General features: G+C 34.4%; 1 protein-coding gene across 1 annotated transcript; it reads left to right on the top strand.

The window, feature by feature from the left end:
- The first annotated feature begins 4,541 nt into the window (after window positions 1–4,541).
- LOC132556068 (uncharacterized) lies at window positions 4,542–25,610 on the top strand. Its single transcript, XM_060220459.1, has 5 exons — window positions 4,542–4,716; window positions 4,989–5,117; window positions 5,359–5,812; window positions 20,763–22,792; window positions 23,999–25,610. Exons 1-5 carry the CDS (start codon window positions 4,542–4,544, stop codon window positions 24,178–24,180), a joined length of 2,970 nt encoding a protein of 989 aa, XP_060076442.1. The 3' UTR covers window positions 24,181–25,610.
- Window positions 25,611–25,769: the final 159 nt, after the last annotated feature.

The raw sequence follows: 25,769 nt of genomic DNA, 5'->3' as shown, positions 1-25,769 counted from the left end.
TCGATTGGAGGAATAGTCATAAAATATTTCGTTACCGTTTTTCATGATCATACATTTTCTTGACATAGTAAATAATTTAGTCATATGTGAAGACACACATTTGTGATATGTGTTGTGTGCTAATGGATATCCTAAAATAATATATAAAACTAAACAAAATCTTTATACTTTACTGTGACACCCCATGATGTTTTCATTTGCATATTAATGCAATTATTGCTATCAAAACTGTTCAGTAATCCAGAGAATGGAAATGCTTGGAGTCACAGAGATACAAGACCGTTTTCAGGTATTTCTCTCTTCTGTTATTTGTCAATGTAACATGCGTCACAGAGGAGCTGTAACGATCGTTATCAACATATATGAGTTATGTTAATTAGGGTTGTTGTAGAAGCTGACAGTTTTAAAGGTGTGTTAATAGTGCCGTGAAATATTATCAACGGAACACCAAAAAATGAAAAAGACAGTAAAAACAATTATCAAATTTAACCATGTGCTTACAGACGGCGATCAGTGGAACGGAGCAGGTATCAAGGATAGTGTCAAACGTTTGATGTGATTTCGATGTAGGGTTTGTGATAGTAACAAAACATGTCAAATTTCCTATGCATGAATCTAGTAACTTTAATTTTGTGTTCTCCTCTGGGAACGCTGTCCGGAACAGTATTTAACCAGTTTGATTACAAAACTGTAAATCATTTCCAAGATGACGATGTTGATGGAGTACACTTTAAACTGGTCTCTGACACATCATCAACACTGGACTGTGCAACTAGCTGTACTGAGTTGGGACATTTGACGTTTTCGTATGAAAAACAGACAAACACCTGTCGAACTTTCGAGGGGAGTATTGACGAAAACTACAGCGCGAATATTTCATCAACAGTGACATATTTCACGAGAGAAGGTATCTCATATCATCTTTATCTTTTTCTTATTGTGTTTAGCTTGTTTATGTTATCATAAATTTTAAAATCAAAATATGTTTCCTGGGTATCAAGGAATACATTGTAACGATTTTCGCCTTCGGTTTCCTCTAATGAATAGTAGTAACTGACTATTTGGAATCTGTCACATGTAAATTTTCTGTCAATCCTGGCGAGATAAGGGACCCATCTGTAGATATCTTGGTACTCCAAATACTAACGTAGATTTAGTTAGGTTTGATATTATAAATAAATGACAGAGGCCATATTTAAAGTATAAATGTTATCATTTGGTTATTTGGTAAAATTCATTGTTAACACAATAACTACCGAAAGTACATAGTAATCTCTCACTCTAGTTTCGTTTACTGTTAACCGTTTAACTATTATGAATAAAAATATCTCCTGATTCTCAAAGAACTTATGAACCCCAAGCAATCCAAATAGTCACAGCAGTAAGTAAGTTAAACATGTATTTGTGGGAATTAACAATAAATAATTAGTTCATTTTTGTTACTTTTATCTTCTGAAATAAAATCAAATGAAACCACGACTCCTAAATTAAGTAAACAGTTATAATATCCTATTATTATAAATAACGACTTTAATCCGTGATGACGCAGAAATACTACAACTTCGGTACATTAAAATTATAGAAATAGTCTTATAGTATTTGCCAAAAGTAGAAAATATTTAAGAAACAGGTTGTGAAAACTTTGGCCTATCAGAGGAACTTACTTCAAACGTGACTGAGTGAAGTAGATGTTATTAACTAATGAATTGGTGTATCTAGGTTGGATTCTCTTGGTATAATTACCAAGTATGTTTAGATCAGTGAACCCGATGCTACTGAAGAAAATGCACGTGAAAAGCGCCTTTAATATTTGAGGGCTGTCATTTTGGCAACCCGCGGCAATTGTAAGTTGCCAACGTAACCAAGTTACTCCAAACGCTTCTGAATTTTATCAGACACCAATAACAAATCTTAAACTCCTTAAATGATCCGGAATCTATTTGAAATCTGGGTAAGCTAGATTCGACTCTAAATTTACCATATCGACTCAAACGCCAGTTGACGTGCAGCTCCATATTTGACGATAAAACAATTCGAATTGTTGTCAGAGACAGCCTATATTTCTACTAAAATAAAATGCAAGTACTTGGAATATGCAATGTTTGTTCGTCAATAACATCTTAATCTTATTTAACATTTAGCATTTACATCACTGGATAGAATTTCAGCAATGATAGCTGAAGATGGCGGCTTCCATAAAGAAATCACCATGGATACGATATGCCGTTTATTTTTCATCACTAAACAAATTAATTCGTTCAGACTAAAGTAGAAACGTGTACACTTACACAATCTAGCAATATCTGATGTGATGATAGATATTTTATGATTAACACGGACTGTAATAATCAACTGATCAACATTATAGGCTTAAGATATAAACAACAGGAATCAACTTCACCAGATATGGTGATATGCATTTCACTTTGTTACAACATCTATGATGTATTCATATGCATGTCCAGTCTTTTGTCTTATCACTTATCTCAGTTTGAGAAAGTTTCAATAGAATAAATTGATCTCATCTCATTTTCGTTGTACGTTTTCAGGTTTCTTCTTAATGTTTGTAATCATAGATATGTTAATGTTTTCCGCTTGTTTGATCTTACTTCACTTTGATTAATAGTTTTTGTATATGTCAGTATCTTCTTGTTGTGTATGTAGTATGAGAACATATTCCACATTGATAAACAATATGCATTGCGTAAATGATTTGTTATTTGATAAATGATAAATATTCTTAAGACACAAACTGTTTAATGAACAAAATCGAATAGTTGATTCATGATATTTCTGTTTTATATCCATGCAGATATTTTCTGAAAACAAGAATTTCTGATACGTAACAAATTATACACTAAGAAGAGTATGGTTTTACTCCTAAAGATGCACCTTGGTTAGGATAACTCATCTATTCCGAAACAAAGCTTAAGTAAAAGGACTAGATATCAACATGAAGCTCGTTAACTACAAATGTTTTCCAAACTTTGCAATGTACGTCTTATATCTATTTAAAACAAAAACTTGAATATCATATTAATTATGTTCAATGTAATATCTTGCAGAGAATGAGGTTTTACAGCCAAATCAGAACTGAAAAAAATTCTGCCATACAATCCAAACGAAACTCTATTTAAACTCAAATCGCTGAAATGGGTAACGATTTGAACAAAAGACATATTTGTAGAACTAGTACGAACGTCTAAGGACAGGAGCAGTAAAATTTTTAAGTCATGCATTCCAATACACTGTCATTATCGTGAATCTATAACATTATGCCTAATATATGTATTGTTATGTCATGCATTCCAATACACTGTCATTATCGTGAATCTATAACATTATGCCTAATATATGTATTGTTATGTCATGCATTCCAATACACTGTCGTTATCGTGAATCTATAACATTATGCCTAATATATGTATTGTTATGTCATGCATTCCAATACACTGTCATTATCGTGAATCTATAACATTATGCCTAATATATGTATTGTTATGTTCTGCATGACTTTAAACGTACATTGGTTCGTGTTCTCATTATTGTTTTAATTGGTTAAACCTAAAACCGATGATACGTTCAACAATAGCATTGAAGTTGTACTTATTTATCACATAGGAAAAAACTTAATTTCTGAAATCTAAGGGAAAATGATATTGCATGACTTTAAACGGTAACTGGTCTAAGTTTGTAATATTCTTTTAATATTTCTTTATAGACCTTTCACATGTTGCCACATTCAACAATATTATTGAAATTGTACATATTTATCATACGAAAAGAAAATGAAATCCTTTAATTAATCGTACATTCTCAATATCATTCTAATCAATCAACCTACAGCGGATGTCTTCTGTGGTGGGAGTTATATCTTCTTTCCACAAGGCCTTTATTCAAACATTGACATTTCTTGTGATCAATTTTGGTTTTTCACGGTCGCAGCTTAGGTTTCAAAATTTAGGCCCTCAACATCACCGACGAGTCCTAGAAGTACGAAACAACTGTGTTACTGGCACTATTGTATCTAGTTACAAATCATGCTTTAAGGTGGCTAACTGACATGTCATTGGAAATCATCTTTTTCCTTATGAAATATGAAGTGATATGCTCTCAAAACTCGTTAGTGTATCAGCTGGTGTCATTGTGGTAAATCTAGTCCTTATTGGAGAGTGTCATATTTTTACATAGATTTACCAAGAGTTGTACAAGACCGATGCAGTGGATGAAACAGAAAACGCTTTGCGTTCAGGAACGCTTGATTTTGTTCTTCATGTACTTTCCAGTGATTACCATGAGAATCTTTGATTTATTCATATTTGTCGCTCACGTTATCATGCACGTACGTTCTTGTTGTTTACACTTGCTGTTTTTTAACTTCTGTAAATCTCTGGTTGCTTAAAACAAAATTGAGTAATTCGAACACCTGACAATCGTTCAACTTTTAAAAGATAGCATATAAGACTTCAGTTACATCAGTGAGACTAAACTCATTAGACATTTCATGGGTTACAGTTTGCAGCACTATTCCATCCTTAAGCATGGCGACTGCTTCAAATGCATCCGAGATGGTAATTATAACAACGAATGGGACTGTTTTGTATCTAGTCGGGGCACAAGTGGAGTTTACCTGCATGGATAACCACTACTTCTTAGGCGGAATCTGCACATGCACTTCATCCGGTACCTGGACAGGGGAGAGCACTCCCATTGGATGTACAGGTGACATTTAGATATATTAATGATACTAGGAGAAGAAAAATAAATATTAATTCCCACAGATACAAGTAGGACTATTGTATTGTTTTTCAAAAGAATTTTCATCCAAGAAGAATGTCACTAATTATAACAACGCAGTTGTATTTCTCTTGTATGTAAGTGATGATGGTAGTGAACAAATTGCATGAGCAAAAAGAAACATTGTAAGCTGATGTTTGTGAAATGAGTTTGTCTCCTACAAAATCTCATATCTTGGTATCATTATGTAGTGATGCGTTCTGGAGGGTGCGTCTCTGATGGCGATTGTGTGATGGTGTCATCATCCGTATGTACCAACGGTCTGTGTGTTTGTCCGAACGGAACCTACTTCGATTCGGAACACGAGGCATGCATCACAGGTATGTATCAATCAGAAGAAAAAGAACATGAAAGAGCCGTAAGACATAATAGTCAACTGGAATTTTCATAACAATTTGCTTTGAACAGCCATTGGTTAAATAGGCTTTTATAACTTGCGATGATGTTAGCCATTATGGTCAATGTCACATTATGTGATTATCTGCCATTACAGAAGTTATAAAAACGAATTTCAAAACTGGGTGAATTTCTCAACAGATTTACGTCCTGTTACTTTGACAGATTGTCTGAATTTGTACGAGACCGGCAGACATTCAGATGGAGTGTACGAGATAAAGCCGGACGGCTCGACTCCAGTACAAGTTTACTGTGACATGTCTAACGGCGGCTGGACTGTGTTCCAAAAACAGGCCCTCGGCGACGTAGAGTTTGTTACGGCCAGCTGGTCTCAGATGGTGAATGGACTGGGTAGTCCTGTGGGTGACCACTGGCTTGGTCTTTCCTATATCCACATGTTGACCTGGACAGATAGTCAGATTCATTTTGATCTAGTGTTGTTGAATAACTCACAAATTTATTTCCAATACACAAATTTCAGGGTTGGCAACTCTAGTACATTGTTCGAAATGTCTGTGACCGAAGAATATCTGTCAAATGCGTATTCTTACGCAGATTATGCTGGATTTTATGCGCATAACTTGATGAAGTTTACAACAGTCGACAGCGATAACGACTTGTATGTTCATGCTAATTGTGCCGCGATATATGGACCTTGGTGGCATCGCCAATGTGGTGTGTTTGGGGCATTTAATAGCCAAATTTCCGACATGAATTTTTGGAATGTACCAATGGTAGGACGTGTATACGTGAAAAGTTCGCTAATTAAAATACGCAGGAAAGCTAACTAAATTTATTTAACCCTCCTGCTTCTCTTTTTGTTTTTGCTTATCCTAATTCTGCTGTCTGCTGGTCCTCATGCACTTGCTCCTTCTCTACTCTACATTCTTCTTCTGCTCATTCTGCTACTGTTCTGAATGCCACACCCTCTTCTCTTTCTGTCCTTTCTATTAATGGTTTTTACCAGTTCCTGCTCCTCTTTTCGCTACCCCTGTTTATAATCTTGTTCCTGAAGTGGCTCCGCTTTGTTCTCTTTCTGTTTCTCTATTGATGAGTTTTTTCTAGTTCATCGATCTCCTGCCCGTCATTTCACTACTCCTGTTTATAATCTTGTTCCTGAAGTGCCTACTCTCTGCTTTCTTGCTGCAGCTTCTTTTTCACCTTCTTACAGATAAGATTCACGAATCCAATAAGTTCAGACTTGTTTGTCCTGCTTTGCTCCATTGTCGTTGTTGGTGAAAGAAAACTTACAAATCACATGGATCCCGTGATAGAAGTACTCACAAAAACATGGATCTCGTGGTAAAAGTACACGCGGCAAGCAAGTATTATTAAGCAATGAACAGCAAGGCACAGATTTGCTGTAACGTTTAAAATGTCATTCATTCCCACTTTGAAAACAAAATTATCGAACGATCTCTATTTGATATTTCACATAAGTTGTAAATAATGAGAAAGAAAGGAGGGAAAGCAAAAACTCTGGGCCAATCTGAAGACGATCGGACATAATTTGATCCTTTTGAGTACTATCTATCATAAACATAGTATAAAGAAAGTTTTTTTTTATCCAAAATCATTTTCATTACAATTCAGAATTCTTCGACAATGAACATGATTTTCATAGCTTATTATCATATATATATATACCTCCTAATACAAGTTGAATAGATAGAAAACCCGATATTCCATCAAGGTTTCATTATCCATTTTAAGAACAATGAGGACAATACACATCTATATGCCGTCAATTTTTTAATTAATAATATAGGCAATCTCTCACGTAGCGAACTTGGCAATAGAAAAAAAAAAGAAGTATCAACATCTCTATGTTGTTTAAAGTGCAGTATTTGGTAACAACTGAAGTAGAAAAGGAATATAACGTTGTGTGTTTACATGTATGTCCTTTGTATATTGTTATGGGTTCCGTCTATGCATCTCGGGTAAAATTCAAATGCATCTATTGATGTATTTTGTGGCTTAATGTAAATGTGAGAGGTGATACTGCCATCTTTGTATTAGACAATTCACAGTTTGAGTTATTTTTATATTGAATTATTAACACGTGTAATATTTCACTCTAAAACTAGTTAATTAAGTCGCAAGTACAACAGACTAACGGCATACCTATGGGAACCAACTGATATAATGTAAAATACATTGTAATCAGATTCTGAGAAATATGATACTAATTAGTGTTAAGGCTGTCACATATATTGGTAGTAGGATCGGCCTTCAGCATAATAGACGTGATTAATGACAGACCTTACCATAAACTATTATATTATAGCATACAGATAAAAACACAGTGCATTGACCTTTATCTTCGATCTTGTTGAAAGCAAATAAACCCATATGGCATGATGTGTGTTTGTCATGAACTCTTTGCACTGTTACCAACAGAAAGATACAAAATGAACACTTTGTCGACCTACATAATTTTCTATTGTTTCCGTCGTGATTGAAAAAATGACGAATCCATACCTGCAAATTATTATCCCATTATAGGTAACCCATTACATCTAGGACGGGTCAATATTTAAAGCAAAGTGAATGTCCATTGCGATCATTGATGTTTTAGTACGTCTATGATGATGTGAAACATGATGATGTCCCCATTAAAAATGTTTGCTGTGTGTTTGTCGTGAAGCTTTCCTGAACGTAAGTGTATATGTATATGGACAATGTTGTATTACTATATGTACATTTCAGATGCAATTGTAGCTTAGTCAATATTATTCCTTCAACACAGATGCCAATACAAAACAACATTGAAAAAGTTAGCGAAACTGTATGCGTGTTGGTAAATAAAGCTTATATATAAGGCTCGATACGGACTTGAAAGAGACATCCAAAGATGAACAATTACTGATGTCAGTAATTCCTAAAGAACTCTTGACATTTATAACTTAAAAATGTTTAACAAAAAAGTCTGTTGCTGTGCTATGTTATTCCTGGATTTCAGGATCAAAGTAATTTACTAAGAAAACACTATTGAGTTTTTTGGTCGAAGATTTGGTACTCCTGTTTTCACTGGATTAACTGGTTCGACCTATATTTAAGATAAGGGAGTATCGGATACAATTCACTAGATAATTATATTTTTCTTAGGTCTTGGTTACTTTGCAGTCATCTTGGATCTAAGATCCAAACCAGATGCCGTATATTCGCTTATTTTCGGGGGAATATTTTCGCTTTTTACCTGATCATTACATTGATCGCGAAAAATTAGCCCTTGCAATAATGAGAAACGTTGTTATAAGATGTTCTCTTACATCAAACGTGCAATATTTTAATTTTTAAGAATATAAATGTGAGCTTTTTAAAGAAAATTTTGACCCGTTAAAATTACCATTGATGCGGTATTGTATTCATGGCATTTTTGCAAGCGAATTTTAGAAAACTATCAACGAAATAAAACCTAACACATGTAAAAAATCGTTAGTTAGGCCATTCAAAACGGTTTATTTAATTTTCTATTAATTTTAAATATTAATAGAATGATACAGAATTTTGAAATTAAATTGGTCTTTAAATTCAGAGAATACTTTATCATAATTGTCGCACCTTACACCTGAAAGTATTTACAAATACCTTTCAAAATATAGATCATTTACTTAAAAATAGATGATGTAAACGTTACACTGACGCCATATAACATTGCCTAACGATCACATGATCTCGTATTAAACAATTCAGCTGCTTTTATGGTTGCAGTCGTTTCAAACACCGTTTAGCCTTACACATTCCTAACAACATTTAATCACGTCAGTAAATGTATTTTTGGGGCAATCACCCTAACATTTTTGAGAGTGCTTTCTAGGACCTTACCACTTTACTTTTCTTGTGAAGATCGTGACGTTAGAGAGTAGTGATAGATCAAGGAGGATGAGAATCAGTGGGGTATGACTGTAATGACTGGTTATATATTACAGTTGATTTTTGATATCAACACAAATGTTCGCCAGACACCAATCCACAGAAAACTCTCGTGTGGTCACCTTGTACAAATGGAGGATACCCGATGTCTAATTTAACGTTAGAATAAAAATCTCGAATTATATATAAGTTGTCTCACGATTACTAGAGGAAAGCTACACAGTCGTCTCATACAATAAAAATGCCCTTGTACTGATTTAAGAATACTATCAACCGTGACACTGTAGATTGAAATTTAGATTTCCAACATCTGATGACAATTGAAATGTAAACATCATCAGGAAAAACATCTCTGGCTCACATATTTGATTAGAATTTCAGACTTTCGCCTGAAAAATCCTCTTACTGCCAAGCATTACAATTGCCTACAGCAACTTATATGGAAACTACTATCTTTTAATATTACTGTCTATTTATACAATCCACACCTAGCAATAATCGGCCAGGTTCTATCATAATGTATATAAAGACACAAAATCACCATCTGCAATCATTACATGGTTTTTTTTACACCACGCCATACCGTATAGTTATTTTTACCTAATGGACACGTAAAACCGCTTGATAGTACCTGATTTACTGATTATTACTGATATATCGATAATTAAGACACTTATTTCGACCTAATGTTGACTGTTTCCCTACAGGTACAGGAAGGGTTTCTCACGCTTGATAAAATTGTAATAGGTTATCAGTGTTCGGGTCAGCTTTCACTACTCTAGTGGCCAAGTGGGTGTGTCAGTGTTGATTTCAGCATTGATAACAATATTTGCATACCCATCGTATAAAAACAAGGTCAAAGACTCAAGAAAATTGCAAATAGAGGCCAGGAAAAGCAATTTCGATAAACAGGAATTTTTAATGCCGTCGATTTAAGTTGAATTGTTACAGTCAAATTGTGTTTGCTGTAAAAAGGGGAAAAAATCAAATTTCATGCATCATATGACTATGATAACAAAACAAAACCTGTGATCATTAAGATTCACATTCTAATAGGGGATGAAAATATTGCTCAATAAAAGAATATAATCTATATATATAAGTAGGTAAGAAATATATCAGAAAGTTTCATAATTTTTAAAACTACTTACATAAATATCCTGTACGTAGTTCGATAAGCGTATGTAAGTATTTATCAGGATTTAAAGCCTTTTCGTAGTGTCTTATGTATCGTCAGGCCCGAACGCTTTTAATGAACTGATGTTGACCCCGTCCTAATCATTATCATCCTCTTATCTAAGCTTGTACAGGTGAAATGGATGGTAAATGTTTAATTCATATAACAATGTCCTTTACAACCATAAAACCTATGACAAGTACAGATTTGGAAGTGTGGATATTTATTTTTTCTGTCTTAGAAAATGAAGAGAGAGAGAGAGAGAGAGAGAGAGAGAGAGAGAGAGAGAGAGAATATGGATCTAATTTTGCAATATCGTGTAATAGTGACTAGACAGACTTTGATGAATTTTTAAACTGTATTGGTTGTATTCAATTTCTACAAAAGGTTCACTTGAAGCTTACATATCTCGATTATCTAGGATAATAACGCAGATTGGACATCACTTTATGAACTTTAAACTCGAACTATCACATTACCACACTAGTTTTATAAATTTGACGGCAAGAGCAGCTTGGACTTTCCGGCGCAATGGCAAGTATATTTAGTATTTCTTTTTAATCGAGATCGTTGGCGAGGAGGACGGAGAAAGATACTAAACCTGGTAATGCCAGTCAATTCCACATTGGCGATTAATGTGACGTTCTTTAGAAAGGCAAATGACTTTTTCTTATTCACCAACAAGAAGAAAATAAAAAAAGGTTTGTTTTTCCCTCGGTGGTGGATGAGATAAAAATAGGAATCAAGGGGATCAAGAAACCTATAAGCCACATCTAGAATGGCTAAAAGATGTAGGTCACCACCACATACATCACATCATTGTATATGTATTCATATACATGTATCCGAACTATTGTTTGAAATTTTCACAGGTCAAAAAGGAACCGGAAGTGGTAAGTTGAAGCATGAATATAATGTTCTAGAAATATGCTAGACCCCGATGTAGTATTTACATAGCTGCTATACTGGACTGTAACAAGAAAAAAAAATAAATCTCTGTCCCATATATAAAAGAACAGAGAGAGAGAGAGAGAGAGAGAGAGAGAGAGAGAGAGAGAGAGAGAGAGAGAGAGAGAGAGAGAGAGAGAGAGAGAGAGAGAGAGAGAGAGAGAGAGAGAGAGAGAGAGAGAGAGAGAGAGAGAGAGAGAGAGAGAGAGAGAGAGAGAGAGAGAGAGAGAGAGAGAGAGAGAGAGAGAGAGAGAGAGAGAGAGAGAGAGAGAGAGAGAGAGAGAGAGAGAGAGAGAGAGAGAGAGAGAGAGAGAGAGAGAGAGAGAGAGAGAGAGAGAGAGAGAGAGAGAGAGAGAGAGAGAGAGAGGGTTTTACCTGGAGAGAGAGAGAGAGAGAGAGAGAGAGAGAGAGAGAGAGAGAGAGAGAGAGAGAGAGAGAGAGAAGGGAGAGAGAGAGAGAGAGATATATCTATTCAATAATTTTGTTGTTTTGCTGAAAGCAACCGGCGACAATACTAAAAAAATAATTGTGTTCATTAACATACGTTTAACGACAGGCCAATATTGCTGAAATCACACAGTTAATAACTCTCTGTGGTTGCTTTAACATATTCAATGTCACCCATGTAGATAATATTTAATTTGTTTTTGGTTTTTAATTCCAAGTGAACGTCAGGTGCAGCCGGTCTTCTCAGTTTTCCTCATTATGAAATAGTCCAGGCAGATTGCTTTGAAAACCTGACAAAATTATAGTTAGTAATACTTGAGATCTCTTTGTTTTGATCTAACACTCGTACTGGAGTAGAACATCTTTATACTTGTATAGACCATATATTGATCACAAACTGTTGGTCCCAGTTCATGCATACTTATACAAATACTGATATGTGAGGTTGAATGGATGAGGTAATATATGTGTGACACGTAATATCATGCAGTGATTATCTGCATTTATCTATACAGGTTGAGGCTTCCTTGAGCCATATACATTTTATTTGTATAAAAATAATTTTAAAATATATGTAATGTGTATCATTAAATGTAACATTATTTGATGTATTTCATATAAAGTATTTGACTATTTATCATGCTACTTTACTCACTTAAAAGAATAAATTGAAAATAAATGATTTAAAGTATCTAATATGATATCAATAATAAACGATAAAACAGGTAAAAACACAGGTAAATAAATTCAGGTGAAAGATATTGTTGGTATGGAAATGATTATTATTTTGCTATTGTCTTCTTAAAACAATATCTTTCTTTGTCACATAAAAATTGGGCAAATCGGGAACCTCCTATCCTACTATGATTCCCTGCCCTGGAGGCAAAACAATTATCTAACAACACCAATTGGAGAGTTTTTGCAGACCTTCATTGTTTATAACAGGTAACAGGCCTGGGGTGGGTAGGAGAGGGAGCACTCAATTGCTTTGTTTTACCTGTCCCTTGTTAAATCATACTGTGTACTCATGCCAGACTGTGATGACCATATCCCTGCTCTGAAGGCTACTCAACCTAATTATATGAGTATCACATTTACTGCATGTTGATATGTTTAAATAATTAAGCTTGTTGAAATTCAATGTTTAGGTATATAATTCCAACATACATCAAAATACTGATTGATATACGTAGACAAATTAACGTTGATATAGTATCCATAATAAGGATGACATATGATATACCGTAAAGTTTTGTACCTACATTCTCACTCCTTAATTCAACAATCTTCCTTCTTTCTTACTTGTGTAAAATATTAACCGAGTTTAAGATTATTCTTCGCTTTGAAAATTCACGAGTGACCAACGTTGTCCAATGATGTTAACGTCATAGTGCTCTGTAGTTAACACTAGTGCACTGTAGCTAAAACTAGTGCACTGTAGTTAACACCACAGTGTATCTAGAACAGTTGAAGTTTCAGACAATATTTTATAACCACAAAGTCTTTTTTATCATTTATGAAGCAATTTCTGCTTGAAAAGCAGTTCCACCCATGAGTTACCATTATATTTCAGAGGGACAGTAATTTGTACATTAAAGCTTGCAGAATTATAATATTGTTGAGTATAAATTTATACGTCCTACTCTACCAGTCCACATATCTATTTTTTTAGATATCAATAAAGGTTCAAAGAGATTTTATGGAATACTTAACAATATTAAATCACTTGTGTCCAAGGGAAGGGAAAAGTGGGGGGAACATTTTGATTTCACAAATGATGACTGGCTAGCTATATATACATTACCTTTTCAAGTCACTAAAAGTTCCAAATTTCAATGGCTACAGTTTAGAATTTCCCACAACATCTTAACTACAAACTCATTTCTTTTTAAAGTAAGGATATTAGATAGTCCTTTATGTACTCTCTGTAATGCTGAGACAGAAACAATTGTACACCTGTTTTGGGAATGTGATGAAGTCCAGAATCTTTTGCAAAGTCTAGATAGATTACTAGATGCTTTATATATTCCTTTTACAGTTAACAAACAAACAATACTTTTTGGCAAGATAGATAATGGGACCAACCTAATATATAGTGTTGATAACCAAATTATTTTACTCATAAAACAATATATTTACAGAACTAGATGTTTACATAAGTCCCTCAGCATTAATGCTCTAACCTGTGCCATCCATGATTATTATAAGGTTCAAAAATATATCACGTATACTACCACTCTGTTACTATATCGATGTATGATTTTTTTACTCAAACATAATTAAGATACTCAATACTTAATTTTGAATATGAATCAATAAACCTGATATGGTTACCAGTCCCTGACAATGGCCATCATCTGTACCAACAAATTTGCAGTTTGGTAAATTATTTAAAATCACCATCTGCCTTATATAGTTTTATTTAAGTCTTGAATTCCTTCCTGTTTCCTTCCCTATCTGCTTTCTTTCTCTCTTCCTCTCTCTAGCCATCTGCCTTCTTTCTCTCCTCTATCTAACCATTTTCTATCATAATCTGTCTCTTCTCTCCTTTTTTCTTATATGTATGTATGTATGTATGTATGTATGTATGTATGTATGTATGTAAGTAAGGGCGTGTGTGTGTGAACTTCTTTGTGTACATACAATGAAAAAATGCAAAAAATAAAATAAATATAAAAAAGTTGATTATTTATGCTGTACATTAGATATATGATGAACACTCACAATTTGACAAATCCGTAGATGATGATGTTGATGATGATGATGATGATGATGATGATGATGATGATGATGCATGTTAGTGATGATGTGTATGATGATGCATGTTAATGATGATATATATGTGTATTAGGATGATGTGTATGATAATACATGTAAGTGATGATGTGTATGATAATACATGTTTAATGATGATGTGTATGATAATACATGTTTAATGATGATGTGTATGAGGATGATGTGTATAATAATACATACATGTTTAATGATGATGTATATGATAACACATGCATGTTTAATGATGATGTGTATGAGGATGATATGTATGATGATACATGTTAATGGTGATGTGTATGGTGATGATGTTTATAATAATACATGCATGTTTAATGATGATGTGTACGGTGATGATGTGTATAATAATACATGCATGTTTAATGATGATGTGTATGATAATACATGTTTAATGATGATGTGTATGAGGATGATGTGTATGATGATACAGGTTAATGGTGATGTGTTGTATGATGATGATATGTATGATGATACACGTTAATTGTGATGTGTATGGTGATGATGTGTATGATAATACATGTTTAATGATGATGTGTATGATGATACATGTTAATGATGATGTGTATGATGATGATGTGTATAATGATGATGTGTATGATGATGATGATATGATGATGTGTATGATGATGATGTGTATGATGATACATGTTTAATGATGATGTGTGTGATGATAATGTGTATGATGATACATGTTGGACATATGTATGTAAGGGCGTGTGTGTGTGTGAACTTCTTTGTGTACATACAATGAAAAAATGCAAAAAATAAAGTAAATATAAAAAAGTTGATTATTTATGCTGTACATTAGATATATGATGAACACTCACAATTGACAAATCCGTAGATGATGATGATGATGATGATGATGATGATGATGATGATGCATGTTAGTGATGATGTGTATGATGATGCATGTTAATGATGATATATATGTGTATTAGGATGATGTGTATGATAATACATGTAAGTGATGATGTGTATGATAATACATGTTTAATGATGATGTGTATGATAATACATGTTTAATGATGATGTGTATGAGGATGATGTGTATAATAATACATACATGTTTAATGATGATGTATATGATAACACATGCATGTTTAATGATGATGTGTATGAGGATGATATGTATGATGATACATGTTAATGGTGATGTGTATGGTGATGATGTGTATAATAATACATGCATGTTTAATGATGATGTGTACGGTGATGATGTGTATAATAATACATGCATGTTTAATGATGATGTGTATGATAATACATGTTTAATGATGATGTGTATGAGGATGATGTGTATGATGATACAGGTTAATGGTGATGTGTTGTATGATGATGATATGTATGATGATACACGTTAATTGTGATGTGTATGGTGATGATGTGTATGATAATACATGTTTAATGATGCTGTGTATGACGATACATGTTAATGATGATGTGTATGATGATGATGTGTATGAGAATATATGTTTAATGATGATGTGTATGATGATGATGTGTATGATGATACATGTTTAATGATGATGTGTGTGATGATAATGTGTATGATGATACATGTTGGACATATGTATGTATGTATGTAAGGGCGTGTGTGTGTGAACTTCTTTGTGTACATACAATGAAAAAATGCAAAAATAAAATAAATATAAAAAAAAATTTGTACATTAAATATTTCCGTGGAAGGATTTACTGACGTTTGATACACCGATCTAACACACTACTGTATTATGTAGTTATTATTCTGTAGTCACTATGTTAAACTGCGATTGTGAGAAGACAGTGTCAATTCTAGATAAAGAATCACTTGAAGACGTGGATAATTATGTTTCACTCAATTTATTATTATTATGAAAAGAGGGGTTTTCCCAAACCTTTTAAACATTTGCGTTATAAAATCGAAAGTATTGCAATTTGGAAATGGTATAAATATCTCATCAGAATCAGTAAATAATCTCATTTTATATTGGAAGATGTATCTAGTTTAACACAGCAACCATATTTCCGGTCATATAACCCTCTTCAATAGCGCTTCAGCTAGCGTAGTTAACTACAAAGTTTTCATATAACTTGGTCGGTGGTTTTAGAAGTACTGGATAACCTACAGACCAAAATATAATACGTTCCTTTTGAATGGTGCTTACACTTACTACTTCCATATGTCCGGCTGTGTGGTCTAAAGTCTAGTTTAAGGATTTTTAATACAATCCAGGCTAGACTTGATCACAAAATATAGGAAACATACACGTGTATAATCTATTTTATCTTAGCACTCCTAATATGGAAACAAAACATAAACTAATAAACACTTAATGACACTTGATATGTAAATCTAGGTCAATTGTAATACTTAGCTTTAAATTTGCGTTCGAAACAAGCAACAGACTTTAGTGAAAAGGATTTGACCCAATTTAATTATTAATTATAGGTTTTTAAACAAATTTTGGGGTAAGATGTGTACCCTGGCTCACACCCATGACAAGGATCATAGTATAGGTCAAAGTACAGGCCATAGGGGACTTTTGGATTATTTAAATTTATGTTATTTGTAATATCCCATTAAACTCCTAAGAGTGTTAAATATAGATTGAATGACAGGCATAGCTTATGTAAACTATTTCCATAGGATGGCCAGGATATAAAAAAATATATATCAATTGCTATTTTTTCTGAAAAGAATGTTTAACACCGATAATACAAACGAAGGGAGGTAAAACATGGAATATACTCGCGCTCCTCCTATACAATGTAAACAAAGTATATGTATATTGAGTACAATATAATATGTACATGTGTGTCTAGAAAACCATGTACAGCTATTGCCAGATTTTGACCTAAAGTTCACGTGCATGAAACTGCCGGACAACATCTGTTTCAAATAATAATTTAGAAACTTGATAGAATTATTTACCAACTCAGTATATGATATGAACATTGGTCTAAAACCCATCTCAAGTGTAAACGTAAGAGCTGGTATGGTGTTATGTCAGAAGAATATTTATGAGTTGGCTGAGTCAGGTTTTCTAATCTATTTATATCTATTAGATCCCAGATAGCAGTCAATTCACCTGTATTGTTAAGGTGTGTATGGAGAGAATGTACGGCAAGTACTGTGTTATTATCTAGAATTACATACAGGAAATTATCAATATCTGTGAAAAAAGTTTATATACACAGATTTTTTGTGAGATATTGAAAAACTTGCAGTATTTGAGTAACATGAATTTTTAAAATATTCTTGTCCTTCGGTGTTTTGTTTTTTTTTCTCAATTTTTTGTGTTTGTGGAAATCGCCTGTTTAAACCAAATTTAAACTGCGTAAAATATGCTCATTTAGATATGAATTAAGAACTAAATACTGTGACGAACTGAATTTATTATACTATTAGTTCGACCACGAGTCGTCGGTTATATTAAGGATATAAATTTGAAACCTATGCATACATAAGAAAAATCAGAGTTGATCGTAAGTAATGTCAAAACCTAGATGGGGAGGTGCAATAGCTCAGTTATTAATCAAATTTGTTATTGCCTTAATTTTTGAAGAACGTGACGCATATGAGTTAAAATATGTCTTGTAGTGTCTTCCGTCTGCAATCGCGATGACTGTACAATTCAGTAAATAGTACCTTATTGTTGACATGTTTATATCATCCTGTATTCTAATTACGCAAACTCCTCTTCATTTTATTGTGTTCCAACCTCCTCATCCTGTGCATCATGTGGTTGACAGTTGGCTTCCTATTGAGGTAAATGTAGTGTCGTTATACGTTTTTACAGAGGCCTCCCAAGGGTGATGTGTGTACTATTAGTACCGTCAGTACTACGTTTTTCATGTTTCGTTGTCGGGTGTTCAAGGCTAACATATCCATGATTAAAAAAGTGCATTAAGAAAGAAATTATTTCAACAAAAGCAAAAAAGACTAAATAAAAAACGAATAAAATTCTATTAGATTTTTCAGAGGAAGGATTTGGAAAAAAAATACTTACGGTCCAGTGATTGGCTACTGAACACCCCTGTTGACCTCACCTCACTTATATGTGTTCATACGAAGACACCGATACTTCCTGCAGAGTGATAACTTATGTCGTCATTACAGGAGTACCTTTGCTCTGACTGACCAATTCTGGATCGACATTGTAATTCATTCCACATACCTGCTAAAAAAGGTAAGGGTTAAAATTTGTCCTAGAATTTTAAACAAGACGTGGGAAATAAACAATACACAAGAATCCGTGTAAAATAAGATCTAGAACAATAAATACTTGGTACTGCAGGACAGAGACGAAAGTTTGAACACTCTGTATTATTATTTTTACAGAAGAGAGCATTGCCTTATATGATAATAGGAAAATGTGATTTTTTTGAAGATTAAATTTTAAAATTCAAGTCCTCACTTCGATTATGTATTATGTTACATGCAGAAGAAAACCAAGCGTGGTATATGAGCACCTCAAAATTTAAACCACAACTATTTGCTTGGCGGAGGACGTGCCGGTGGATTAGAGTCATTATATATATATATATATATATCATATATACGTTTATTCTTTATTTACACGCAAGCAGTGTGTGAGCCCTGAGGCATGCGAACAGGTAAGTAAGTCACTGTAAGATCTTATACTATAATCTTATGTAATACTCTGTTTTAGTCCTTATCATTGACCAAAGACCGTCATTACCTTCATAACCGTCCACCTGTGTAACTGTGTCTCTGAAATACATCAAAAATATATCTGATTCGACATTCGACAGTTTGTTTCGTACGAAATGGTTACAAAACGATGGTCAGGTATGTTTATTTGATACACGTAGGCTAATGCGGTGACATGCCCGAGAAATCCCGCAAGGCAAGCGAAACCTGTTATTTACTGTAGCTATGGCGAGACTGTTTTTTTTTTCTCTAGTGTTTGACAAAAGCTATTCATCGTAATTCTTTATACAACTAAAAATTTCACGTTGTGATAATCATTATCCTTGAGCTGTCTGTTAAGTTGTCAATCTCGTCTACGATTTAAATGGTAGGTGTCACCGATAAAGCGGAGTAGGTGTACCTTTCCGAAACAAAAGATCTTTCTTTTACAAGTGCCCTGTGACTTTTCTATTTCTAGCCAATTGTTTACTATACGTCGTCGTTATTAATGTGTTTGTCTACTCATGCAACAGAATTGTTCCAAAACGCAGACACAAGAAAATTACATATTTTGCATACTTCAAAATTATTCACCTTTCAGTATACATACTTATACCTGCGTTTCGTTAGTTTTTTTTCTTCTTATTATTTTTTTGTTAAATCATCCAGTCTCAAAACGTTGAATTTACTTAATTTATTGCACTTTCCCGTCCATATCTCGACATTTATTTCCCTCGTTTCTGATTTTCCTGAATGTCATCCTAACATTTTAGTCCTATCACATTACAAACGAATCCTCAAATTACAGCTACTTCATGCTCAATCATCTAAAATTGACAAAACTTTCTTAAGTTTGTATCCATTAATATTTTATTCCATTTACATAGAATGAAGATTTTGTTGATGTTTCAGTGTTTCCATAATGTTTTAAAAGGTGAAGTAAAATCAATTTTCTTATTAATAATGGAACTGAACGTAACCTGAGGAATGAGCCAAATTAAATATATATATATATATATATATATATCAGTAAGAAGGAGACTTCGATGTAAGAGATATCTAGAGCATTCGGAATACCAGATTTTTATCAGCTTACCAATCAGTCAGTCTCGGAATATCCTTCTCTCCTTCACAAATGATTAGGTTTTGTGTATGCCCGAGACATGTTTTTAAACCTTATTGTCAACAGACAATTTATTGGCATGGTACACATTTAGGCACATATACAGATAGGATATTTAACTTGTACAAAGAATCATTTATAAGGTTACATAAAATCCTAGACTATCGCTACTGTTCTAGCCTCACATTCATATACACATTTTGAAGGGACGTGCCCCTTAATTTTTTCTTACATGTTTCGAAATTGTTCATTTATTAGTTAGATCTTATATATTTTTTTTCGGAAAATGATACTTCACTATAATTTAAAAGATTAATTGAAATAGAAAACTTAAAAGAAAATACCTATGTGTCAGAAGAGTTTTAATTTAAATTCAACGAAATAGGGCAATTATGCACAAAGAAAACATATGACGCCTCCAGGGAAAAGGAGGGAAAGAGCAGGTGTTTCAGAAGGTTAAGCATCTCCTGCTTCATCGATGATACCCGCCATGTAAATCTTAATAAAAAAATCATGCACTGTTAGTTGTAAAGTATTACAATACTATATTTATTTCTCTCCATTGGCAGGTTCAACATGGACCATGAAAGAATCTTAAAGGTACTGTTACTTTTAATGGTAGGCATATTTGAAAAAGGCACATGTTTCGAATGTGACAAGGATGCCACCATTTGTGAGACAACTCTTGTCATTCACCATAAGTTGACAATGATGCATGAAATCCACCGAAAGGTGTATCCACATAAGGGAAAACTCTACAAGTATGACGTCAGCAATCCTGACCAAAGCTCTGATGTTCCCATGAGTGAGGTCATTACGGCAGATGGTTGGGAACAAGAGAGGCTTGTAACTGTAGTTAACTCAAGTCTTCCAGGTCCTCCTATCATTGTTTACGAGGGACAGAGGCTCAAAGTAAACGTCATCAACGAATTGCAGTCTGACACGGTTGCCATCCATTGGCATGGTCTTCCACAACACAACAGTCCGTGGATGGATGGAGTGGCATTTGTTTCCCAGTGTCCTATACTTCCAGGACAGTCTTTTACGTACGATTTCGTTGCAGAACCAAAGGGGACGTATTGGTATCACTCCCATGTAGGATCACAACGGACAAAGGGTCTCAATGGCGCACTGATCATTCGAGAGAAAAATCCAACACTGAACCTGCAAGAGCATGTAATTACAGTTCAGGGTTGGAATCATGACTGGGATTCAGACATGGATCATCAGAAAATGGTGTATGGAGTATTTGAAAATCGGACATTGCTTGAAACTTCCAAATCCTTGGATGGTACTTTCTTCAGTCGGTTCAAACTAACATCAGCTCTTATCAACGGCAGAGGGAGGTACTACACTGATATGGAGGCAGACGTACATAACAATGCCCCACTCGAAGTTTTTCCGGTTACACACATGAATCAGTACAGGTTCAGAGTTATAAATGTCGGAGGTTTATATCCGTTTAGGGTTTCTGTTGATAATCACTACATCACACTTCTTGCCTCGGATGGATACGACTTTCAGCCTGAACCAGCCGAGTCCTTCATTATAAGTCCGGGTGAACGATACGATTTCATCCTAAATGCAAATCAGTCGATTGGCAATTACTGGATCCGTGCCGAGTCATTAGAAAGTAACAATATGCACAGAGCTTTGGCAATTCTAAGATACAACACAGCGGTTGTAAGTGAACCAACTTCGTCGAAACAACCATGTACAGCGTCATCTGAGTGCATAGTTGTAAACTGTCCATTTAGCTTTTACCCAGCGTCCGCATTTACACGTTGTATCCGTTTTGATGAATTGAAATCTACATCAAATAATGACCCTGCCCCTTCATCTGAAGGCCAAGACGGGGATTTTAGGGAGCATTTTCTAAACTTTGCATTTCCAGGAACAACTTTTACACCCGGCTCCGTGAACGGACGTAAGTTCATTCTTCCACAGGTTTCAGCTTTAACTCAACCCCAAGAGATTGAAACAAATTGTGAAAAATTTGACTGCGGAGAAGAAAGAATTTGTGAATGCATGTATTCCTTACCGATAAAGCATAATGATGTGGTTCAATTTGTCTTCCTTAATATGGGAAAGGGAAGGGGATGGGCTCATCCTATCCACTTGCATGGTTACTCGTTCTATGTTGTGAAAATGGGATTCGCCACATATAATGAAACTACAGGCCAATACATTTCACAGAATACAGACATTGACTGTCGTGGTGCAGGAAATCAGGACGAAAGTTTCTGTAATGATGCAACTTGGAGTGATCCAAATTGGTTAGGAGGTAATATACCGAATATCGAACTTGCTCACGCAACGCGTAAGGATACGATCATAATTCCAAGTGGTGGATACGCAGTAGTCAGGATTAAAGCTAATAATCCCGGAGTTTGGATAATGCACTGCCATATTGAGCTACACAGCACGGATGGCATGGCAATGTTGATAAACAACTCATTCGGCATACATCCTACCCCTCCAACAGGTTTTCCAGACTGTCGCGGATTTCCGTCGGCTTACAGAGAAAATCAAGGAATAACAGAGGTCACAACAACTGAGTCTGATAAAGATACAATGCCGAGACGAAATACTGAAGATGGTATGTAATAAAAGACAATTGATGTGCATTGACGTGCTAAGAAAGCGTCAAATAATGTAATCGTAGGACACAAAAGTTGGTAGTTTATCATAGGTGATGGGTTCGACCTGGAAACAATAATGGGTACATTAGTGTGTAGGTTACCACCGGTAAACAATAATGGGTACATTAGTGTGTAGGTTACCACCGGTAAACAATAACGGATACATTAGTGTGTAGGTTACCAACGGTAAACAATAATGGGTAGTTTACATTAGTGTGTTGGTTACCACCAATAAACAATAACAGGTAGTTTACATTGGGCATTGGTTTACTACCTGGATACAATATGGGATGTTACATTTATATAATTCTAAATTTTAGAAACTACATCTTGCGTTATTGATCGAGACTGTGGTTACATATTTCACATTCAGTAAGGAAATAACGTAACGTATTAACTTTTCAAAGCTTTGAGACACCAGAGAAATCTCAGAAAGGTCAGATTGAATGGATTCTTTAATCAGATTGTAGGTAATGTCTACGGTGTGTAATTATATCGATATGTGTAGGAGGAAACTCGCATTACATGGATAATATCGGTTTAGACTTTATCTATCTGCTAACAATTGCGAAACAAGTTTCCCTTTATATAAATAACTCTTGTTGGGCAGGTTTAGGTAGGCGTAATACCTGTTGAATACGCAAGTGGTCGGGCGGGGACCCAACCTTGTCACGTCCATTCGGGAAATCAAACCCCCGGACGCCTAGGTTTAAAAAAAAAGCTGTGGTACCACTATGCCAGCCGACCACTCTTTAACACTTAAATGGCATAACATTGCAAACAGATATAAATATGACGTTACCAGGAAAACTAATTTACCGAGACAAACATAACAAACCCATTCAATGCTTATAGTTACATTTACATCATGTGTTGCTGTCTTTTTCAGACCATAACTGGATTTAAACTAAAACTATTCATTGTCTAAAGCGAATCTGACGAATAAAACAACCGTTTTCACAGTATACGATTGACGTTTCCAAGACAAAAATGATGACGTTATAATTAACATACATTTAAGGGTTCTTTATTGCACCTGGAATAACACTTATTTCTTGTCAGGCTATGCAGTGAAATTGCATCATAAATGTAAATATATGTTGTTAAGAATGATTTAATACTCTGTTGTTTACATTACCTTAAAAAAAAATTTGTCATTGTAGATGCCTATACTATGAAGACGTTCTGGGTAACTGTCACTGTCCTAGGACTTGTGATGTTATTAATGATTGCATATATCCTTCATCTCCGAAATGAAGTTAAGAAACTTAAGGCTCAATCACCGACCACGCAATCTGCAGAGGCCTTGGATGTATCCGTCATTAACCCCACCTTTAAAAACTAGACGAAAAAGTGTGGTGTTTGAAAAGCGGACCTGAAGACAGCTTAATTATTAAGATCCAGTTAACAGAAATTTCCCGGAGGAGAAAAACATCCAAGAACCAAGAGAACATTTTAAACCAAAGTCTGATAAACACGTGCATGATATATAGCCCGTCTTATATGTCTCATGATGAATCAAACAAAGAAGGGATGCAACTCCTGAAGACAATTTTCAAGATCTTTGTATTCAAGTCAAGTTGAATCATATCAAATTTGGAAACCTTATTTCTGGCATCGAGGTATTGTTCTGCTTTGATCATGTGACTATAAATAATAACACTGAGGCTGGATAAGTGATTATCTCGAACATTCTGGTGCGATTTATGGCCGTTCGAGTGTAAAGTGTCCCATTATATTAACCGTGCGAGAAGTGTCTGGTATTACGTAATATATTCGTTACTTTCCAACTCTGTTTTGGTAAATAACAGTTGCGGACATGTTTCAACGAAAATCCAAAATAATTGGTATCTGTTTCGGTGCGGTATGTTCATAATGACTTCAACCAATGCTGAGTGAAATTGAAGAAACAGACTGGACATTTCGATGTGATAGACATTAGTCTCTTTATCATGAGATACAAAATAACATTTAATTCTCCATTTCTATTGAACAATGATGTTTTTTACGATTGGTTTCCAAAACTTGTTTAGTTTTGAGAATCATTCGTATTTTATTTATGTCAACATGTCTGTTGATCCTGAAAGAAAACCTGTTTCTAAAGGACACCCAAAGAATAGCCTATTTATACAATCAACAACATTCATGGTTCACAGTGTCACAGTGGTACAGTTCCATGAACACCTGGGTCATCTTCTCCCGGGCTCATATTTAAACCCTACTTCAGGAAGGTTACCAAACGTAGGTATTGTTCGTTACTATCATAGTGTCCGCTGGTCATTAAATTATCATACACACGTTGACCTCTCGTGCTGGAAAGGGCTTCAACATCAATTTGGACATTAAAATGTTGTATTTAAGCACTAGAACCGAAACTGTAAAAACATAAAAACAACATTAAGTATTTGACGGAACACTTCACGAATCGATCAGTGACTTCTACTGTATCCCGTATTTTGACACACATGCTGTTCCAGTGAACGCTTTTTGATCCTTAGTTTTTGTATATACTTGAGATATCTGATTTTTAACTCCGTGAAAACATTGATCTCAACACTTGTAAGTGTTGGTCTTTCGTGTATATAAATAGTAATGAAGCACATTTATTTCTTAACGCAAATGTAGAGTTTATCATTAGATGTTTTTATATCCTAACATGATAAGCTATCGTTATAATGGATTGGTCTATATGTAATATATATATCTATATAGATGAATTTTATACATTGCTATTTTCCTTTTTTCATTCAAACGATTTTCTTAAAATTGCTTTAATTTTTTACTTTTCTATGACGATATTTGCTATTTCAAATTTATTGAAGGATTTACCTTTAGCTCCTGTGATATTACACGCTTCATTTAGTTTTTTTTCATGTTAAACCTGTTTTATATTAGAATCAAAATCAATTTTAAAGTTTCTAATTGGCTGGGATA

This window comes from Ylistrum balloti, unplaced genomic scaffold (genome assembly GCF_031769215.1).
Source record: "Ylistrum balloti isolate Yb309-2 unplaced genomic scaffold, AGI_CSIRO_Ybal_v1 Utg370542, whole genome shotgun sequence".
In the NCBI taxonomy this organism is placed as follows: domain Eukaryota; kingdom Metazoa; phylum Mollusca; class Bivalvia; order Pectinida; family Pectinidae; genus Ylistrum; species Ylistrum balloti.
The sequence above is the reverse complement of the archived record's forward strand: the minus strand, read 5'-3'. Positions and strand labels throughout refer to the sequence as shown.